This window comes from Rhinopithecus roxellana, chromosome 11 (assembly GCF_007565055.1).
Source record: "Rhinopithecus roxellana isolate Shanxi Qingling chromosome 11, ASM756505v1, whole genome shotgun sequence".
In the NCBI taxonomy this organism is placed as follows: Eukaryota; Metazoa; Chordata; class Mammalia; order Primates; family Cercopithecidae; genus Rhinopithecus; species Rhinopithecus roxellana.
This window is the reverse complement of record NC_044559.1, coordinates 88,213,051-88,229,626: the sequence shown is the minus strand read 5'-3', so window position 1 is coordinate 88,229,626 and position 16,576 is coordinate 88,213,051. Positions and strand designations below refer to the sequence as shown.

General features: G+C 43.7%; 2 protein-coding genes across 6 annotated transcripts in view; one reads left to right on the top strand and one right to left on the bottom strand.

Annotated features, from left to right (window-relative positions):
* The window catches only part of CDC123 (cell division cycle 123), a 54,880-nt gene extending 49,223 nt beyond the window's left edge, over positions 1-5,657 (bottom strand). The window contains exons 1-2 of one of the 2 annotated variants that reach the window (XM_010366569.2): positions 5,301-5,657; positions 2,907-2,978 (exon numbers count right to left, since the gene is read on the bottom strand). In XM_010366569.2, the coding sequence (XP_010364871.1) occupies positions 2,907-2,978; positions 5,301-5,374 (146 nt within the window). In that variant the 5' untranslated portion in view covers positions 5,375-5,657. The remainder of the gene's footprint in view (positions 1-2,906; positions 2,979-5,300) is intronic. The other variant, XM_010366570.1, reaches the window with a different exon arrangement.
* Positions 5,493-16,576, top strand: part of NUDT5 (nudix hydrolase 5) — a 31,066-nt gene continuing 19,982 nt past the window's right edge. Inside the window, exons 1-4 of one of the 4 annotated variants that reach the window (XM_030941464.1) lie at positions 5,722-5,853; positions 11,849-11,989; positions 14,948-15,051; positions 16,322-16,389. In XM_030941464.1, coding sequence (XP_030797324.1) covers positions 14,989-15,051; positions 16,322-16,389 — 131 coding nt within the window. In that variant the 5' untranslated portion in view covers positions 5,722-5,853; positions 11,849-11,989; positions 14,948-14,988. Of the gene's footprint in view, positions 5,854-11,848; positions 11,990-12,015; positions 12,047-14,947; positions 15,052-15,625; positions 15,742-16,321; positions 16,390-16,576 lie in introns of those variants that run through there. The other 3 variants (XR_004060167.1, XM_030941465.1, XM_010366568.2) reach the window with 3 other exon arrangements.

The window sequence follows — 16,576 nt, the reverse complement described above, 5'->3', positions numbered from 1 at the left end:
CCCCGTACTCTAGCTACATGACCTTTTCCAAGCTTCTTGTATGTCAAGATCTTCCAGGCCTAGAGCCTTCATTAATGCTGTTGCCCCCATCTGGAAGATTCTTCCCTTCGCCCTTCAACTGACTACACTCCAATCTTCACATCTCAGAGGCTCCAAAGATCCTTCTTCGGAGCACTCCCTGACCTTCCTCGCGATCCTCAGCTCTCCCAGCAATGTAAGGGCAATGACTACCCCATTTTCTGCATAGCACTTATCCCAGTTTTCATGACACATTCTCTTGTGTGTTTGCCATGTTCACCTAATGATAATAAAAGTAGTTGCATGTCTTAAGAGCATACAATATACTGGGCATTAGACTGACCATTTTACATATTATCACTTTTTATCTTTGCAATGACCCTATAAAGTAAGTTCTATACTGTCATGTGCCCCATATTCAGACAAGAAAACTGAGGCACAGAGGGAAGGACTAGAAAATAGCAAAGATATTACTTAAAATTAGGCTGTCTGACTAACGAAACAGCACTATGCCATGTCGGCTTTCACAAAATAGGAAGCTTTACTGTCAACTCTAAAAGGGCAGGATCCTTATGTGATTTGTGGCTTACTGTAAAGCACCACATCGCATCGTTTAACAGTATTTTTTTTTGAGACGAAGTTTAGCTCTTGTCGCCCAGGCTGGAGTGCAATGGCACGATCTCGGCTCCTGCAACCTCTGCCTCCTGTGTTCAAGCAATTCTCCTGCCTCAGCCTCCTAAGTAGTTGGAATCAGAGGTGCCCACCACCAGGCCCAGCTAATTTTTGTGTTTTTAGTAGAGATGGGGTTTCACCATGCTGGTCCGGCTGGTCTTGAACTCCTGACCTCAGGTGATCCACCCACCTCAGCCTCTCAAAGTGCTGGGATTACAGGCATGAGCCACCTGTTCATGCCTGGCCCTGTTTCACAGTATTTAACATCAGTGCTTGCCTAAGCCAGAGGCCATGCAAACATCTGGCCAGTGAGAATCATCATAGGAGCTCTTCAATATGTTCACCCTACTGAGATTTACCAATTATTTTCTAATATTAAAAGCTATTTTACTTATACTCTCATTTATATAAGCTTATTATTTATAAGCTCATTTACAAAGCAAATAGGTATATATATTTGAGAATAAAACTGGCCGGGCACAGTGGCTCACGCCTGTAATCCCAACACTTCGGGAGGCTGAAGCGAGTGGATCACCTGAGGTCAGGAGTTCAAGACAGCCCGGCCAACGTGGTGAAACCCCATCTCTACTAAAAATACAAAAATTAGTGGGGTATGGTGGCACACGCCTGTTGTCCCAGCTAGCTGGGAGGCTGTGGCAAGAGAATCACTTGAACCTGGGAGGCAGAGGTTGCAGTGAGCTGAGACTGAGCCATTCCACTCCAACCTGGGTGACAGAGCAAAACAACTCCATCTTAAAAAAAAAAAAAAAAAAAAAGTCCGGGCCCAGTGGCTCATGTCTGTAATCCCAGCACTTTGGGAGGCCGAGGAAGGCAGATCACGAGGTCAGGAGATTGAGTAAAATCCCGTCTCTACTAAAAACACAAAAAATTAGCCAGGCGTGGTGGCGGGCATCTGTAGTCCCAGCTACTTGGGAGGCTGAGGCAGGAGAATCACTTGAACTCACTTGAGGCAGAGGTTGTAGTGAGTAATTAGCTGGGCGTGGTGGCAGGCACCTGTAGTCCCAGCTACTCGGGAGGCTGAGGCAGGAGAATGGTGCAAACCCGGGAGGCGGAGCTTGCAGTGAGCCAAGATCATGCCACTGCACTCCAGCCTGGGCGACAGAGTGAGACTCCGTCTCAAAAGAAAAACAAAACAAAAAAAATTATATCTGTAAATATCCTAAAGTTGAGACCTGTCTGACTTTCCTACTGTTTCCTTAGCCTCAAATTACTCAAAGTTAATGAGGCGCTACATTAATAATTTTCCGGTTATTGAGGCGCGATGAATACCAGAAACAGAAATACAATCCAGAAAACCACATTAAAAACCCAACAGGCAAGAATATGGGGTCCGCTTAGTGTTACTGAAAACACACAATTCTTACTGTATTTCTAGAGTTCCTTCATCCAACAAATGTTTATCAAGCACCTCTGCTGTATCAGGCACTGTCCCCGCCAGCTGGGATGAACAAATGGGCCAAGTCCCTGTTTTCATGAAACTGCATTCTAACGGAACAAGTAACAATTGTCAGGTGGAAGTAAGTGTTATGCAGAACACTGAAGGGAGGTCAGGGCATAGGGTTACTGTCAGGCTATTTTAGAAAGGCTGGTGAGGGCTGAACACTCATAACGTGACTTCTGAGCAGACTCGAATGAAAAAATGAGAACTTCACTAAATCCTACGATTCCTCAGTGTTTTCAAGTTTGCATCCAAAAGACTGAAACACAGTAACTTCTTCCCTTTATTCTATAAATAGGGAAACTACCTGAACGGCTTCTAGAAAGTGGAGGTGGGGCCACGGTAGGTCAATTGTGGGGAAGAAAATGTTGAGGAATTAAATGATAAAGCCTAGTAAAGCTTTCTATTTGCAACAATGAATTTTTAATCATCAAAACTGAAGGATCTCCAAGAATTTTAATGTGTACTTCCCCCACCCTGCTACCTTCAGAAGGAAAAGTTGTCATCATAACTGTTTTCTAAAGACAGAGATGAAAGGAACTGCTCAATTTCACAACTTGTAATTATTAGAGGGAAAAGTACTTAATGTTGAAAATATTAAGTGAGCATTGACAAGGAATATGAGACAAAGATCAGCACATCATTTTGACTAGGAGAGAAAAGAGCTAAAGGGAGAGAATGGTGCCTGAGCTAATTCATTCATTTTATGTGCTTCTTTATGATAAAGTTTAATAAATTTTTTTCTAAAATACTTTACCTTCCTGAAACCACCAGAGTTCCATCATCGAGTAAATAATCCTTCACATTCTGAGGAAGTGGAAGAATGACACTAAAAAAAAACACACACACACACTAAAAAAGGCATCATTTTAAAAGATCAACTATAAGCAGAGAGAAAAATGTCCACACTTGATTTTGGATTTATTTATTTTAATATAATACAAATTTATTTAATATAAAGTAGAAAATGTTAATGATGTACATTTGGTAGCAGCAGACAAGGAATTAGAATAATATGATTAAATACTGCGGTTTACCTTATTGCCACAAAAATCAGCCAAATCCAAACCACCAGATGGGAATCACAGTATGAAAGTAACAAGCTCAAAAGGATTCTGAGTGAGCACAACATTTCTGTGTCTTTATGAAATCAGAGACCAGCAGATATTTGCTGCAACACATGAAATGCAGCAAAACAAACCAGAAGATGACTAGCGTTTGGTCACCTTCTAAAGACAGAGGGCAGAAGTAGAGACGAGATCTGGAAACCATTCTTGGGTTGGCAATGGGCACCCACAGCTAAGAATTCATGATACTTTTGGATGTGTCTTGCCGTCATTCTATTCAGCTGATCACCAGAGATAAAAGCTGCTTAAACTGGGCATGCTTTAGCTTAATTTGTTTCAGATAATCATAATTAAGGATGGCAAAGTCATATTTGAAGTCTCTTAAAAACTTATGGGATAATTTGTTTTTTACCTTGAAATAATAAATTATCAAAAAGCCCTACCACAGATACCTAAGAGTGCTGGTTTTATTTTGATCTTGAGGCACATACATTTTCAAAAAGTGAAAAGCGTACAGCCTGCTTTCAGGAAGTTAACACAACATCAGTGACTTATATCTCATTTATTTACGGATCAAGTTTTTTTTTTGGCACATTACAAATGGTTTTGTACACAAAAAAGTATTCATGGGCTACTTCGGTTTTAAAAATAAGTATTTGATTTATCAAAGGTACGGTTTCACATTCAAAAATCTAGTTCTGTCCGGGCGCGGTGGCTCACACCTGTAATCCCAGCACCTTGGGAGGCTGAGGCGGGCGGATCACGAGGTCAGGAAATCAAGACCATCCTGGCTAACACGGTGAAACCCCGTCTCTTCTAAAACTACAAAAAATTAGCCGGGGGTGGTGGCGGGCGCCTGTAGTCCCAGCTACTGGGGAAGCTGTGGCAGGAGAATGGCGTGAACTCCGGAAGTGAAGCTTGTAGTGAGCCAAGATCGCTGCCACTGCAGTCTAGCCTGGGCGACAGAGCAAAACTCCGTCTCAAAAAAAAAAAAAAAAAAAAAAAAAAAAAATCTGGTTCTTCCTCATGCTTTCAATTTCATCTAACAAACCTTATTATGTTTGAAAATCTACTAAATTTTAACCAATTTCAAGTGAAACTTTGTAACTTAAAAGTCTCTTTAAAAATTTAAACTATATAAACTACTCAATTTTCTTTTTTAATATGTCTATTGGCTGATTACAAATAAGCCTTTCTAAGTACTTTACTCTCACAAAGCTAACAAACGAAATTGTTAAGTACAATGAATCCAAGGTTCTACCAGACATCCCAATACTACTTAAGAACCTGAAACTTTTCTTACACGTTTTAACTGACCATTCTGAGCCTATTACATATATTCAAGTACATATCCAATCTTTATTGAATGAAATCATTATATAATGAATCAGCAATTACTGAAATGTTGGCTCAGAAAATCAGTAAGTGCAAACCCCAGATTTTCTATAAACACCTTTAAAAAAACTGAGAAACGAAATTGTATATATTAATACTTGCTGCCTCCGTGATGCTTTGAAGTATTTATACATTGTGGAATGGTTAAATGTAGCTAACTAACAAATGCATTGCCTAACAGAGTTATTTTTGTGATGAGAACACTAACATCCACTCTCCGTTTTTCAAGAATACTATACGTATATCGTCATTATAGTCTCCATGCTATACAACAAATCTATGCACTTGTTCTCGTATCTAACTGTAACTACGTATCCTTTCACCTTCCCAATCTCCAACCTCTGGGGAGGTGGCGAAAAGCAATGAAGCCACCGGGTGGCCTTGGGCAGTGATCACCTTGCGCCTGGGGCCATTCTAAAAGTAGTGGTGGTGAACTCCCAAGCCTAAACTACGTTAATCCCACTACTCCTCCCGCCTCCGACCCTCACTGAAACCACAACTGACCCTCCTAGCCAGCACACTCGCTGGCTTGCAACAGGACGCAGACAACTGCTTACCTACTTCCCTCTCGACACACTCCCTCCCATGCAGTCGCTAAAGGCCTGCATTTTTTTGGATGGCACTAAGATTCGCTCACAAGTCGCAGTTCCCTTTGGCCGGTAGGCCGGGCGAACCCCCTCCCATCTCACCTCTTGATGGTAACGCCTCGGAAGAGCGGGTACCACGCGGAGAACTGGCAGTGCAACACATGCTCCTTCTTCATTCTCCAGCTGCCGCCGCCGCTGCCTTTCCCTCTCTTGCCTGCACCCTCCCGGAACCCTGGGCTCCGGCCCCGGAAGTGCCCGCCGAGCTATTTTGGTTCAAGGACTCTTCCGGTCCCTAAAGCAAGAAGGAACACCGAGAAAGGGAAGCGGAGAAGGAGAATCCCAGGGCATACGCTTGACACACACGCACACAAAAGGAGCTTTAGTCTCGAAAGAGGAATTACTGAATTGTTGAGAGAGGAATTTTAAGAAGTTTACAACTCCGTCTTTGCCCTAGACACACGCTGACCCGGAAAGTAATCTCCTGAAGCTAGGTCAAAGGCGGGGGTTCTACGGATGCCGGGAGGAGGGCGCGCGCCCATCCTGGTAGCACCGCGAGAGGCGCCGGTGTCTCGAACCGTGGCACCGGCATCGGCTGACACTGCTGTCTCCAGCTAGTTATTTCGTCCTCTTCCGTTCTTCACCCCTACATCTTGGAGTAAGTAAGCGGGGCAGGCCAGTCACAGCACAAAATCTCTTTGGGGAGGAGAAGTAGAAGGGCTGAGGGAGCACATCTGCATGGTGCGTGCAGCCGCGCGGTGTCTCCCAGGCTGCGGCTGGGCACGCGTCCAGGCGCCCAAGAGGGAAACTGGGGATTGGAGCGGAGGAGCCTGGGCTACTCCGAGTAAAGAAAGCGGGGAACACCACAGCTAAGTGTTGGTTCCAGTGTAAAGGTTGCAGCATCTGCAGAGGAGTAGAATGCTTGGCAGAGGGAATACCGCCTGTACGATCCTGGGGGGTTCGACTTTGGGAGGAAAAAGGCGAGAGGTAAATTTGAGAAAGTGGAGAAAAAAGGAGACTTGTCTCCTTGGAGCGTTGAATTCGTTTAGTCTGGCCTCGCAAAAGTTATCAACCTGGAAAAAACGCAGATTTTTATCAGTATTCCTGCCAGTGATCGAATCATAAGACTGGAAGAATTCGAATCGAACTTGTACTGTCCTTCTTTTTTCCTTTGCTTCACTCCTGTCACCCAGCAAAGTTCAGTTTTGTTCGTTTCGTTAAAGAGAATGAGAAGTAACCAGCTGCTTTTATTTATTTATTTGAGACGGAGTCTCACTCTGTGCCCAGGCTGGAGTGTAGCGGCGCAATCTCGGCTCACTGCAACCTCCGCCTCCCGGGGTCAAGTGATTCTCCTGCCTTAGCCTCTCGAGTAGCTGAGAGCGCGCGCGCCTCCACGCCGGCTGATTTTTGTATTTTTAGTAGAGATGGGGCTTCGGCATATTTGCCAGGCTGGTCTCGAACTCCTGACCTTAGGTGATCTGCCCGCCTTAGCCTCCCAAAGTGCTGGGCTTACAGGCGTGAGCCACCGCGCCCGGCCTACCAACCAGCCGCTTTTAACCCCTAGTCGTGTCGCTTACCCTACGAGCTTTAGGCTTGCGCGAGGCATCTGTCTAAAGATATCTCCTTAAATGTACATTCTTCCTGGTCCACCTAGTTTTAAATTAGAAACAGCCCCACAGACTGCAGGCCTCTTCAGAAGGGTATTCCTTAGAATAATAAACAGAATTCTCTGCGTATTTTGAGTTAGAAACTCTTCCCCCCAGGAATATATACATTGTTTTAGGTTTTGTTTTTCTCAAAAATGTTACTGGCTAAGTGGCTAGTTGGAAGCAGTGCTTTAAAGAATAACATTTTCAAAGCAGAGGTAAATAGATTATAATATTGCAGAGTATGTTGGTGGGGGTTGGACAGTAATGGTTCATTTATGCCTTGATCCGGAATTATGCAGTCCTTTCTATTTTGAGGGAGAGAAGCAATATTGTATATATGTCTGGAGGGTGGTGGCAGAAAGACTTAATGGCAGGCAGGAGCGGTCGCTCAAATAATTGTTTTGATTTGACTTAGAAAGTAAAAAATTGCAGCGGAAGGAGATGTCAGCATCATTGGGGGATTTATTTAGGTCAGATGTTTTCTAATGAAGATAGGAATAAATGTACGGAAGAAAACAGATCCCAGGAACACAGCCCTTCTGCGAGGAGCAGTACTTTAACAGCCCAAGAAACATTTGAGCATAGGCCGGTTGCGGTGCCTCATGCCTGTAATCCCAGCACTCTGGGAGGCCGAGGCGGGTGCATCACCTGAGGTTAGGAGTTTGTCCAGCCTGGCCAACATGGCGAAACCCCGTCCCTACTAAAATTACGAAAATTAGCCGGGCGTGTTGGCGCATGCCTGTAGTCCCAGCTAGTCGGGAGGCTGAAGCAGGACAATCGCTTGAATCCGGGAGGCGGAGGTTGCGATGAGCCGAGATCGTGCCGCTGCACTCCAGCCTGGCAACAGGGCAAGACTCCGTCTCAGAAAAAAAAAAAAAAAAAGAGTGTAGAGGTTAAGGCAGTTGCAAAGCTTTAATATAGAATTGCAGTTGTGTGTAGAAAAGCAGCTAAGTTTGTAAGCTTAAATATATAGATACTACGGGGAAGGAATTTTTATAAATACCTTTTATTCAGGCTGTATACTTTAGAAGTGTGTTCAGTGACTTTTTAGTATTACAGTTGGTTTTAAGTAACTTGTTACACATTTAACTAGCATCAGATAAACTGACATTATAAGTAGGAGATGCTCAAATACTTCGAATGGATACAGCTAGATAAGCGTTCAGTGTATTTTAACCACCGTTGTTGTCTTCACTAAGCCATGAAGTCATTGTATTCATCAAGTTTCTCCAATAAAACCTTTCGACAGTGGAAATAGTTGCTTTTCCTCCTGCATGCTGAAAATTCAGTAATCATGTGATTATGGAGGAGGAGATTTATTGTGCAATTCCTAATGAAATAATGAAAAACCACATTTCCTTCTCTGAATCCATAGCATGACTAATCATCCTAGATTAATATTTTCACCTGTCGGCCGGTTTTCTTCACCTGGATGTCTGCCATCATCTCAAACATAGTGTGTACAGATTTGAGCCCTGCATCACCCCTTTTTTCTTCCGATGTCCCAGTCTCCCTTAAAACCATCTTCATGGAAATTAAATGTCACCTTGCCACTGCTACCACTCTACTCCAGACCTGTTATGTCCTGCCTGGACTATGATAAGTGGTTCTTTACAGTCTCATTACTATACATCTGTAACCAATTCACCTTCCCAAGGGTCATTAAAGTCAGTTCACTGTTGCTCAACCAGAATTAAACGTGAAGATTATAAACCACCTGGTAAATGATTGCTGGATATCACCAAGTGGCATAATTTCAGTAAACGTTAATTCCTCCCTGCCCACCCCACTGCCACACCTGAAGAGAATGCAAAAACAAACAAAAAAAAAACCCATAAGTGAATTCAATTGTGGGTACCCAAATTTTTTTTTTACTGCAAATGGCACAAAAGAAGGATACATCAGAATATTATCCTTTTTTTTCTTGAGACAGAGTCTCGCTCTGTCGCCCAGGCTGGAATGCAGTGGTGCAGTCTTGGCTCACTGCAACCGCTGCCTGCTGGGTTCAGGCTTTTCTCATGCCTCAGTCCGCCGAGTAGCGGGACTACTGGCGTGTGCCACCTCACCCAGCTAATTTTTTGTATTTTTAGCAGAGACGGGGGGCGGGGTGGGGGGGTTCACTATGTTGGTCAGTCTCGAACTCCTGACCTCAAGTGATGCACCCGCCTTGGCCTCCCAAAGTGCTGGGATTACAGCATGAGCCACCGAGCCCGGCCAGAATATTATCTTTTAAAAATATAATTTAAAAAATTTTAACTATGACCAAAATTATTAAATATAACTACAAATTATTTGATTCTTTGTTCCTTCTCAATCAAGTGACTTTTCTTTGTAATTTTTCTGCCAGAATGTAGATTGCCACTTTAGACATCCCCAATTTGATGCTTGACTTTAACAAGACAATCATAAAGTAAGTTATTACTGCAAAAAGAAATTAATTCTGTCTTCCACTTAATTTCTTTTTTTTTTTTTTTTTTTTGTTATTGTTGTTTTGGTTTTTTTTGGAGACAGACTCTCACTCTGTCACTGTGCTAGAATGCAGTGGCATGATCTCGGCTCACTGCAAACTCCGCCTCCCTGGTTTAACTGATTCTCCTGCCTCAGCTTCCCACTTAATTTCTTTCAGAGTGCCTTGTTGATTTCTCTGTTCAATTATTACACTGTTCCAACTGCCTGACGACCCTCTTTGTCAATCAGGAGTTCTGCTTATGATGTGGGCTCCTGCATCTTGTATTTGGTTGAGTATTGTTGATATTAACAATATTCATCTTTATCAGGGAGAGACTAGCCAACATATAATTTCTTGTTAGGATTTTTTGCTTCACTTTGCAGCCTCAGCAGATGGCAGGGATTCAGGTACGGTGATTGAATAATGAGCCTCAGTGCCAACTGCACAACCAGACTTTTGAGTTCATAGTTTAACTTCTGGAATCTAAAATCCCACTTAACTTTTTATGCAGCTGTTGTTACTAATACTGGCATACTGAAGTTGGTGAAAAATTAATCACTTCCTCCCTTTCAGTAGAGGGCTGTACTTGCTGCCTAACCCCAAAATTAGTTTATTTGGTGTTTTCTTTGTTTGTTTTTTACATGGGGTCTCACTATGTTTCCTAGGGTCATCTCGAATTCCTGAGCTCAAGCGATCCTCCCACCTCAGCCTCTACGAGTAGCCGGGACTATAGGCACATACAATGCATGGCACTGGCCCCCAAAACTGCCTCATATCACAACAGTAATTTGTGCCATGCCAGTTAGCTTTGTGTGCTTTGTTGGCCGGCAGTTTTGGGGGCAGAGATCCAATCAAATCTGTGTATGGCCTTAGAAATGTGCTCGCAAATCACCATCGTTGTGTGTGGAGTTGTTTTGGGAGTTTTGGTAGTGGTGGTTTTCCCTTTGTTGTTGTTTTTGTTTTTGTTTTGAGACCAAGTCTTGCCCGGGCTGGAGTGGTGCAGTGGCGGATCTCGGCTCACTGCAAGCTCCACCTCCTGGGTTCAAGCCATTCTCCTGCCTCAGCCTCCTGAGTAGCTGGGACTATGGGCGCCTGCCACCGCACCCAGCTAATTTTTGTATTTTTAGTAGAGGTGGGGTTTCACTGTGTTAGCCAGATGGTCTTGATCTCCTGAGCCACGTGATCTGCCTGCCTCGGCCTCCCAAAGTGCTGGGATTACAGGCGTGAGCCACCGCACCCAGCTTTTCCTTTGTTTTTTAAAGGAGGAGGTGGAGGAGGAGCTTGAGAACCACAGGGCTTGCCATACACTCAGAATTTCTCCCCCTTTCCCCGGTGTCTCTGCCTTTGTTCATGGGTATCTTCTAGTTGGAATGCTTTCCCTGCACTCTTGGTCTCTAAGCCATGTCTTCACATCAAACTGTCTTTTAAAAATCTTGCCTGGGTGCAGTGGCTCACCCTTGTAATCCCAGTGCTTTGGGAGGCCGAGGCGGGTGGATCACTTGAGGTCAGGAGTTCGAAACCAACCTGGCCAATATGGTGAAACCCTGTCTCTGCTAAAAATACAAAAATCAGCCAGGCGTGGTGGCACGGGCCTGTAATCCCAGCTGTTCGGGTGGCCGAGGCAGGAGAATTGATTGAACCCGGGAGGTGGAGGTTGCTGTGAGCCGAGATTGCGCCATTGCACTCCAGCCTGGGTGTTGCATCGAGACTCTGTCTGAAGAAAAAAAAAAAAAGGCTTTATCATTTTCCTCACTGCCTCCCAAGTGGATGTGTGTGTCCCTCCTTTAAAACACCATGGTATAGTGGGTCTATGAGGCAGGTCTTTGCCCCAGATGTACTTGCTAAACTGTAAAGTGCTCAAGGACAAGCATAGTGGTCAGTGTGCACTGAGTATATACACAGACGTTTCCACTGCTGGTGCTCTCAAAGCTAGTTAGAGACTTCTGCCTGCCATTGCGCAAGGTGTCTAAAAATCTTAGAGCATTTCCCCTCATTAATGGGTTTTTTTGTGTGTGTGCTCAGGAGAATTGCACATCCAACACATCTAGACCTTCAGTGCTCAAACTGAACTGAGTTAAAACGATTTATGAGAATTAAAACAGCTTGTGACTTTAAAGACTAAGGACAATCATAAGTGAAATTGTAGAACACTCAACATCATGTACATGTATATTTTTCATACCATACACATATTGGCAATATGCAAATGACCTTAAATTCTAACTAATGAAGTGGATAAAATGTATATCAAAGTTTGCTTTTAAATCTTGAAGTAGCGTTGAGTCCGTTAAGGCAAACTCCGTTGCAGTGGTGGAGACGCTGGCATACGAAGCATGGGATTTAAACCTCATTTCTCCTTCTTTCTGCAGCGTGTTGCTGGTAGTGACTAGCCCCTGACTGGCAGTGTTTTGCTTCTGCTTTTGAAATGGTGCTAAAAACAAGATTCCTTTTCTGTTTCTTAAAATTTCTGAGGTACTTTTATAGTCCTTCTGAAATGTTTGGGAATCTCATAGTAAAGAATATACTTTTGAATTTGCACATTTTTGTCATTACAGAATCCGTGGATTGCTGCACAATACCGTTTCCCTTTGAGGCTGATGCATTCCAAAGAAATACTCTTTATTAGTGGCCAGGCGCAGTGGCTCACGCTTGTAATCCCAGCACTTTGGGAGGCCAAGGCGGGCGGATCACCTGAGGTCAGGAGTTCGAGGCCAGCCTGCCCAACATGGCGAAATCCCATCTCTACTAAAAATGTAAAATCAGCCGGGCACAGTGGTGGGAGCCTGTAATCCCAGCTACTCGGGAGGCTGAGGCAGGAGAATCGCTTGAATCTGGGAGGCAGAGGTTGCAGTGAGCCAAGATCACGCCATTGCACTCCAGCCTAGGCGACAAGAGCGAAACTCCATCTCAAAAAAAAAAAAAAAAAGTTTACCTAATAAATTATCATCCATGGTACTTTCAAAGGAAAAAGTGCCTGTTTTCTTAGTAGGGCTGCAGGTTTCAATATGCTAAATGACTGTCTCTAAATATTTAAACTTCTACGTGGCTTACTTCCTTATTACCTTCAGGTCTCCATTCTGAAGTCACCAAATTCAACAGGCCTTGCCTGATCACTCCATATAGATTACTCTTTCCATCTTCCCCACACTTCTCATCCTTTTTAATTTTTTTTCATGAAACGCTGAGTCACTTGACATAAATTTTTGTTCTCTTTCACTGTTTCTCCTTTTTTCTTACTAGAAAGTGAGGTCCAGCGGGGAGGGGATCTTTGACTGTCCCACTCACCCCCACTTTTTTTTTTTCTTTTTTTTTTTTTTTTCCAGACAGAGTCTCACTCTGTCACCAGCCTGGAGTGCAGTGGTGTGATCTCAGCTCACTGCAACCTCTGCCTCCCAGGTTCAAGCCATTCCCCTCCCTCAGCCTTCCCAGTACCTGGGGCTACAGGTGCGCCCTATCACGCCCAGCTAATCTTATATTTTTAGTAGAGATGGTTTCACCGTGTTGGCCAGGATGGTCTCCATCTCTTGACCTCGTGATCCACCTGCCTTGGCCTCCCAAAGTGCTCTGATTACAGGTGTGAGGCGTGAGCCACCGTGCCCGGCCTCACTGCCACTCTTCTAACGCGTCATCTCACCTTTCACAGGTTGGCCACAGGGGACTCAGCCAGGTTACCTGTGATAATCAGTCAGATACTTGATTTGTAAAGGCACTTGATGGCTATCCATACAGTTTGTTTGTTATTGATTGAATTTTAGGATAGGGAAGCTTGCTGTCTCGGGTACACATTGAAGATCAGATGGGTAGTATGATTACTTTGAATCCTAGAAGAAACAAAGAGCAGACTCACTTTTTCTTCTAAGACAGTTGGGAAGAGAGTTGATGCTGGGTGGGCTGTATTTTCCTTGAAGCTGAAGTTAGGTGGCATAGGTTAGAGAACTGTGGAACATAAGAGGGCAGTGGTGTGATCTCGGCTCACTGCAACCCTAAACTCCTGGGTCCGAGTGACCCTCCTGCCTTAGCTTCCTGAGTAGCTGGGACTACAGGTGTCTACCACCATGCCCGACGTTACCCAGGCTGGTCTCAGACTCTTCGCCTCCCAAAGGGCTAGGATTACAGATGTGAGCCACTGTGCCTGGTCTAAGTAACAGTTCTCAAAAGAAACAACAGAGAAAACACAGGGGAGGAAATTAACAGTGAAGTCATTCAAGAAAAATTCCCTGTAAAGAAGCATAGTAAGAAGTTTCCAGATGGAAAGGACCCACTTGACCTCCCAGTACAATAACATGAACATGAAAGTGTGACTAACTACAAGCTTCCAGAGGAGGAAAACAGATGACATGGCAAAAAGATGAAGAATAAGAATAGCTTTGGACTTCTCAACAGCAGCATCAGAAGCAAGACAACTAAGCAATGCCGTCCAGTTTCATAGAAAATTGGCTTTGGGCCTATAATTCTATATACAGCTGAATTATCAACCATGTGGGTAACAAAAAAAGACTTTGACCTTTGGACAGGCAGGGTCCAAAAATGAAGGAATAAAGAAAGAGGAAATAATAATATACAATAAATGGGATAAGGGCCTGCTCTATTCGTAACAGAACTTGTAGTACTACCCGATTCTTTCTCTGCAACTATGACTTTGATACCTGCTGAAACTTAAAAGTAACTGGGGAGGTGAGGACAGTGGCTCATGCCTGTAATCCCAGCACTCTGGGACACCGAGGCGGGAGGAGGATCGCTTGAGCCCAGGAGTCTGAGACCAGCCTGCAAAACATAGTGAGACCCCACCTCTACCAACAGTTTAAAAAATTAGTTGCTGTGGTAGCATGTACCTGTAATCCCAGCTACTCAGGAGGCTGAGATGCAAGGAGCACTTGAGCTTGAGCGGTAGAGGCTACAGTGAGCCATGATTTCACCACTGCACTCCAACCTGTACAGCAGAATGAGACCTTACATCTCAAAAAATAAGTAAAGTTAGGTGTAAAGGATAGATAAAAGACTGAGAGGTGGACATGGAGAGTGATAAATAATCTTTCTGCTGTCTTCCCTTGGAAAGAATTTAAGATTCGGAGTCAGAAAAATCAGGCTGGGCGCCGTGCCTCACGCCTGTAATCCCAGCACTTTGGGAGGCCAAGGAGGGCAGATCACTTGAGGTCAGGAGGTCGAGACCAGCATGGCCAACGTGGTGAAACCCCATCTCTACTAAAAATATAAAAATTATCCAGGCATGGTGACCTACGCCTGTAGTCCCAGCTACTCTAGCTGAGGCTCGAGAATCGCTTGAACCCAGGAGGCAGAGGTTGCAATAAGCTGAGATCGTGCCACTGCACTCTAGCCTGGGCGACAGAGACTCTCAAAAAAAAAAAAAAGAAAAAAAATCTGATGAAGAATGTTGACCTCTGAGTGCCTAGAACAGGCACAGCAGGAACTTGGCTGGTGTGGCTGAGTGTGACTGGGACTACTGTCACTTCCTGTCTTATCCCTGGACCTCCCTGTTCACAGTTCCACCTGTGGCAGTTCCCTCAGATACTGAGACAGGCAGCGTTGATGGTAGATGAATTTTTTGCTATTTAAGTACTTTGACTAGTGGCCTGGGGACTAATGTTTAATTCAGAAAAATAATTTTAGCCTAAACAAATCTCATTATCTTGCAGGGTGAACTTCTCACCTGAGGGCTATAAAGACTGGTTTGAAAATGGAGAGCCAAGAACCAATGCAGTCTTCTCAGAATGGCAAACAATATATTATTTCAGAGGAGGTATAACTTGGTTTTCATTTTCCTTTCCTTCCCCCACATAAATCTGAGTTTAATAGAAATATATAGGCTATTTGTTGTTACAAATGGTGGTTTTTCATTCTTGAAGAAGGTCATGAAGATTTTTCCTCCTCCTTTTTTTGGGCTCGGGCACATTTTGCTCTTGTGTGGGAGGAGTAGTGTGTCTGTGTATTAGTGAAATTGAGACTCTAGGTAGATTTGGGCTCTTAACAGAAAAATTCTTAATCCTTACTGTGTTTCCCTAGATAGAAGAAGAAAGAATATATGCATTTGAGGACTTAGATATTTCATATGTAGTTGTCACGACTTGGCTGTTTATGGTCTCCACATGAGTGTTTAAGAACGATAAAAACCTCCGTTGTTAATTGTAGTCTAAATTCCAATGAGTTCTAGAACCAATGTATGTCTGTGTGTTACTCAATTTAGCTTTAAAAGTCTTTTCCTGCAGGAACCATTGCAGTGGATAAATTTTAAATCCTTCATCTTGGAACTCTGATCTTGACACCTTTCTGGAATTCCTTTTGATTTAAAATCTTTCCATGTTGTCTGTGAACAGATCTGCTGAAAATTATTAGGTTGCTGCTGGCAAGAAGTGAAAGATAGGATAGTAGGAAAAAGGCTCCTGCTTTATACGCAGTGGCGCCCTCCTCTCAGTTCAGTATAGTGCCATAGGTAAGTTAGTCTTCAACACCATAACTCCCCAATGTCTAGGCAGAACGAACCTGGGGTGTCCGTCTGCGGTTGGGTGGGAAACCCGTGTGTCATGATAGGAGATCCAATCCCGGACCTTGTTTCGCCACAGTCCGCCTTCCTGTATCATCACTGACAGGAAAATACTAGTGTCTAGAGATGGCCGTTTCTACATACTAAACTCACCTGTGTTGTATGCACCCAGGTCAGGAGACAGACCATCAAGAGCGTCCCAGGAGACCCTCACCCTGTGTGCTCCCTTCCGGTTACCTCCATGCCCCACCCCCGCCACCAACTCCCAGGAGTTTTTAGACTGTCATTTCTTTTCACCTGTTACTACTAACCCCAAGAAATCTCAAAAAGAAGCAGAAAGGCCCTTTGAAAAAAACAACCCTGAATACCTACCTACTCTGAACTGAAAAACATGCCCGCAAGTTATTGGGAAGGAAACATGGTTATTGGGAGTCTGGGGAAGGACAGAGGAAATGTGAAAGAAAAAACCTTTTAGATAAAAACAACTTGGTTTGAAGGTTTCCCAACTTATTATCTGATATCCTTTTAGTTAATTTCAGAAGGAAAATGGGTCAAGCTTGAAAAAACAACGTACATGGATCCTACTGGTAAAACTAGGTAAACTTTTTTTTTTCTTATAAAATGTCCATTATTTGGGTTCTCAGGTTATCCGTTGAGTGTTTTACATAAACTTTGATGTTTTCTTTTTTGTAAACAGTTTTAAATAAATAATCTAATTTAGCTGTTTTTCCAGTGTTAGGATGTTTGGATCATTTATAATTGCTGAATAAAATTAGGTTGTAAA